This window comes from Cricetulus griseus, chromosome 4 (assembly GCF_003668045.3).
Source record: "Cricetulus griseus strain 17A/GY chromosome 4, alternate assembly CriGri-PICRH-1.0, whole genome shotgun sequence".
In the NCBI taxonomy this organism is placed as follows: Eukaryota; Metazoa; Chordata; class Mammalia; order Rodentia; family Cricetidae; genus Cricetulus; species Cricetulus griseus.
The window spans coordinates 69,668,689-69,674,125 of NC_048597.1; the positions used below are offsets into that span (position 1 = coordinate 69,668,689).

A 5,437-nucleotide genomic window follows, 5' to 3' on the forward strand; every position below is an offset into this window, starting at 1 on the left:
GGCTTTTCCCTATTAAATACCCTTATATTTCTACCTGACTCCGTATTGGTAATTTCTCACTATAGTTGGGATTGGAAGGAGGTTTTCAGGCTTGGACACCTCTTCCAGTTGACTTTAGGGTTTAGTTAAAATAGATAGTTAGGATGTGACATAAGCAGATTGTTGTGTCTTCTTATATTTCACATTTATGATTTTTACTTTTGGATACTTTACACTGTTAAGTTTTAATCCTGTTTTAGACTAAAAGGGGAATTGTAGGTGAACCTGTAGCCATGCCTGCTTTGGGGCTGGCTACAGGTGTGCCTTACCATGCCTAAAAGGGTGTGGTCAGGGTGACGTAGAGGGAGAGGGTCAAGGCTTCATTTCAGTTTTGTTTCCCCTTTTTTGGCTTGTGTACAGACTGCTGCCATGATGGCTGGCTAGGTCGCTCTGTAAGTAAGGCTTTTCCCTTATATTTCCACTTGGCTCCATATTGGTAATTTCTCACTATACAAAGGGGTCAGTACCAGGCTGGAGGAACCCACAGAAACAGCTGGCCTGAACAAGGTGGAGCACATAGACCCCAGATGCTGTCTGGAAGGCCAGTACAGGACTGATCCAGACCCCTGAAGATGGATGTCAATGAGGAGGCCTCTGCACTCCAGGGACCCCTGATAGTGGATTAGTATGTTTCCCTGATGTAAGAAGGGACTTTGAGAGGCCATCCCACATAAAAGGATGCACTCTTGCCCTGAACACATGGGGTAGGGCCCAAGCCTAGCCCAGGGTGATGTGGTGGACTTTTCAGAGACATGGTTGAGGGCCCTACCCTGCCTGGGGAATGGAGGACAGATGGGGTGGGGAGTAGGTCAGGGTGAGGGAGGAGGGATGGAGGTGAGAGGAGGGAGAAGGAGAAGGGATCAACATGTGAAACAAGCTTGCTCCTAATTTGAACTAAAAAAGAAAAAAAAAAGACACAGGCTAACAGAGTGGATACAAAGACAGAATCCATCCTTCTACTGCATACAAGAAACACAACTCAATTTCAAAGACAGACATTACCTCAGAGTGAAGGGTTGGGATAAAATATTCCAATCAAAGGGACCCAAGAATCGAGCTGAGGTAACTATCCTAGTATCTAACAAATTAGACTTCAAACTAAAATCGGTCAAAAGAGATGAAGGTCATTTCATATGCATCACAGGAAAAATCCATTAGGAAGAAGTCTCAAATCTAAACATCTATGCCCCAATTACAAAGGCACCAATATTAGCAAAAGAAACATTATTAAAACTCAAATCAGAAATAAGACAACACAGAGTTATAGTGGGAGACTTCAACACCCCACTCTCACCACTGGACAAGGACCACCAGACAGAAACTTAACAAAGAGACAAAGGAACTAACAGAAGTTTTGGCCCAAATGGGATTAACAGACATCTATAGAACATTACATCCAAACCCAAAAGAATATACATTTTTTTTCAGGATCACATGGAATCTTCTCTAAAATTGACCACATACTCTGCAACTTGGAAAACCTCAACAGGTACAAAAATTTGGAATAACCCCCTGTGTATTATCAGACCACCATGCTTTAAAGTTAGAATTCAAAAACAACACAAATTGCAGAAAACCTACCAACTCATGAAAATTGAACAACACGCAATTGCACCATTCCTGGGTCAAGGAAGAAATAAAGAAATTAAAGACTTCCTATAAGTCAATGAAATAAGACACAACATACCCAAACTTATGAGACACTTTGAAAGCAGTGTTAAGAGGAAAGTTCATAGCTCTAAGTGCTCACATGAAGAAACTAGAGAATAGTCACACTAGAGATTTGACATTACAGATGAAAGCTCTAGAACAAATGGAAGCAAATTCAGCCCAAATGAGTAGACACCAGGAAATAATCAAACTGGGGGGCAGAAAACATTGAAGTCAAAACAATTTAAAGAATTAATGTAAAGAAGTGTTGGTTCTCTGAGAAAATCAACAAGATAGACAAACCTTTATCCAAACTAGCTAAAAGGCAGAGAGAGAACATGAAAATTAACAAAAACAGAAATGAAAAGGTGGACATAAGAACAGAAATTGAAGAAATCCAGAGAATCTTCAGGTCATACTTTGAAAACCTGTATTCCACAAAATTGGAGGCACGGTGCATATTTCCTTAAGATCCCTCTCTTTAACCTTGGCTCCTGCTCTTTGCATCTGAGTTCAATCAAGAGTCATAGATAAGAACTTCAGACACTCAATTTTTAGCTTTCAAATCTTTCCTCCACATTGTTCTCTTGCTTTTCCTGCTCCTATCTACTCCTTTCTTCTCTACAGCTCAACCATCACATTTACTGAAATTACATATCTTCCACAGTTGCCCATCTCAGAAGACAGGTCCATTCCAAACTGCCTGGCTTATTTTCTCAGAGCCTCCATAATGCAGGAGAATCATAATCTCTTCCAGTCCCTTATACCACAAAAACCTTGTTAGCAAACTGCTGTGGTAAGATACATTTTCAATATATTTACAAAATTTGCTTTTCAGAGTTGTCTGCATATTGTTGTTTTACCAAAGTAGGGTTTGTCTGTCCATGCATGATGCCCTGGGAGCATTTAAATTCCTGAGCAGATACTGGAGCCATCTCAGCTGTGTTCATTTGCTCAATTATTAGCACAAACAGTTCTCTCCAAGTCTTCCTGACCCACATGCCGGATCATGCTAAACTGAACTGTTTCCTTATTCTTCAATATCACCATTGCAGCAGAAGACATTACATGTTTTACCTAAGTAATGCCACTCTTTATATTATTGCCTCTATTTCCTCTTAGTGATTTCCTTGCTCTTCCCATGAGTAGCTCATTTCCTATATCAGAAAAAACAGAAAGATACCAGAAAGGAGAAAATAAGAGTATAATGTATTAATAATCTAGGATACAGAAAATAACATAACATGAATGTCAACAATTGTGAAGAAGACATATTGTGAGTGAGAAATCAATCTATTCCAGGCAAACAAGGTTTTCATTCATTTAGTAAAATAAATCAGAAGATAAGAAAAAAGTTTACTCAATTTTTGACATATCTGTTTTCTTTCTCACTGCCATCCAGTATATGCTCAAATGGGATGCACATTGAATTTAATGATTAGTTATCTTTCTGATATGAATTAAGACCACACACTCACACACACACACACACACACACACACAGAGAGAGAGAGAGAGAGAGAGAGAGAGAGAGAGAGAGAGAGAGAGCATATTTGGTTGTTTGATACTGGTTTCTCTGCACAGCCCTGGCTGTCCTGGAACTCACTCTGCTGTCCAGGTTGGTCACACCCTCACAAAGATACCCCTCCCTTTGCATCTAACTCCTTCTGTCCACCAAGATCTAGGGTTAAATGCTTGAGCTTCTCACACCTGGAGATATAATTATTAACAATACAGTATTTCTTTGGCTGCTCACTGAGTATATTTTGTCACCTTTCATTATTCCAATGTCATGCTATTCAGAGCTTTACAGATAAAGGTTAGTTCATGCAATGGAAGAGCTCTATGGTTGCATATCCACTGTATGCAGGTTTTCACATTGATATGTACACTAGGTCTTCCTGTATCATTACATTATAGACTTTGGTAGGGTATTTTACAGGATTTAGTAATGAAGACTTTGTCCTCATTAGAATATGACCACTCTCCTCAGAAGAGACACTTTAATTCAGTACTCCTGTTTTTTCAGTAATTGAAGGAAGAAACTGGGGGAGATAAACCTCATACTTATATATTAATGACATGAGAGTCAAAAGCAGGGGACTCCTTAATAGATTAGAATAACTTTGTGAAGCAGTGTTTTCACCCATGTGTAGCCCTTCCAATATTACAGACACACAGAGAGTTAGTGATGTCATAAAGGAGGGAAACATGAAAATATAAAAGTGACTCATGGTTAAAGATGATGATAGCATATCACACATGTAAAGAAGTCTCTGAAAACAATCTGTAGTGTTTAAGTCCCATAATTCCTGTTTTCAACAATATCTACTCCATGGATTGGATGTAAATTAACAAAGAGGCCAGCCATCCCTATGTGGGAGGAGAAAGTGGAATCTTGCAAGGAACTAGGAAGAAATTATAGAGGAAAGTATCAGGACTTTAAAAGGAGACATAAAAGAGCAGTAGTCCTTTTTTGAAATTATTTCACAGCTGGTTCTCTGCAGTGTTTTGGTCTTACTTCCCCATGATTTTCATCACTGTGCAGACTGTTACTATCATAAGACTGACAGAAGTAGTCAGCCTCATCTTCAATCTGCAGATTAGTGATGGTCAGTGAAGCTGAGTTGGAGGAGCTGTCAATGGAGCCAGAGAACCTATCAGGAACCCCAGATGGTCTTTTATTGTTTTCATAGATCACAGCTTTGGGCGAGCTTCCAAATTGCTGCTGGTACCAGTGCACATAGTAGCTCCCAATGTTGCCACTGCTGCATTTGCAGGAGATGGTGACTGTTCTCCCTAGAGACTCTGACACAGACTTTGGCTGAGTAAGCACAAACTGGGCACATGATCCTTAAACAAAAAAGATAATAAAAGTCAGTGAAGACAAGCAAATCTTATTCACCAGGTAGAATATGGTCTATACATCCCAAATTACTTATTTAGAGTAACTTTCCTTAAATCCACTTACCCATTAAGTGATGGAGGAAGATGAGCAACAGTGGGGTCCAACTCATGGTGAAGGCACCCAGAATCTGCTTACTGAGTCCAGTCAACTGACTGTAGCTGGGCACCCCTTCTTATCTGTTGGCAGGTTTCTAAGTACAGGCTGGCTCCATGCAAATACCCCTCTTCCTGGGGAGGACAGGCTCCTCCTTTTACTTCACACTGAGTTTGACTGAGAAGTGGAAAGGCTATATATAAGGAGGATGTGGGTTCCACCAAGTGGCAGGACAGAAATACTGGGAAACAAAGGGAAAACATCAGAAACGGGGGAAAATAGGCAAGTAATTAGCCATAGCACTCCCCAATGCAACTCTTTCCCTCCATTTGATGTTTGAGTGCTGGGTCACCCTCCTGTCAGTAGTGAGACCATATGGGAAGTCACATTGCCCTGTCTGGACTCTGAGTGGCATATGAATTGTCCATTAATAAAATTTTGTATATTTCAGTTGAGGTTGTGGAAATCCACTTTACATTTGTATATAGGTTCAATGACTGGTTTGAGAGGCACTTTTTTTTTTTACTCTACAAGACCAGTGGATGTAATGGTGGGCATTTCCACAAAAGAATTTGTTAGTAGATTGAAGGTAAGAATTTGTTTTAGCAGTTAAAAATGCCTGCTGTTCCTACAGCAAAAGTGTTTTTCATTCCTTCAGCCATTCCAGACACAGCATAACCATTATTTTCTGAACTAGGGGATCAGATGACCACTTGGGTTCCTCATATGCCCAGACATTAGCACCTA

General features: G+C 40.1%; 1 gene segment (V, D, J or C); it reads right to left on the minus strand.

The window, feature by feature from the left end:
- Positions 1–4,171: 4,171 nt before the first annotated feature.
- Positions 4,172–4,706, minus strand: LOC118238726. The segment is given in 2 exon segments: positions 4,172–4,542; positions 4,661–4,706. Coding segments are annotated over 2 exon segments (417 nt in total).
- Between the last annotated feature and the right edge of the window lie 731 nt (positions 4,707–5,437).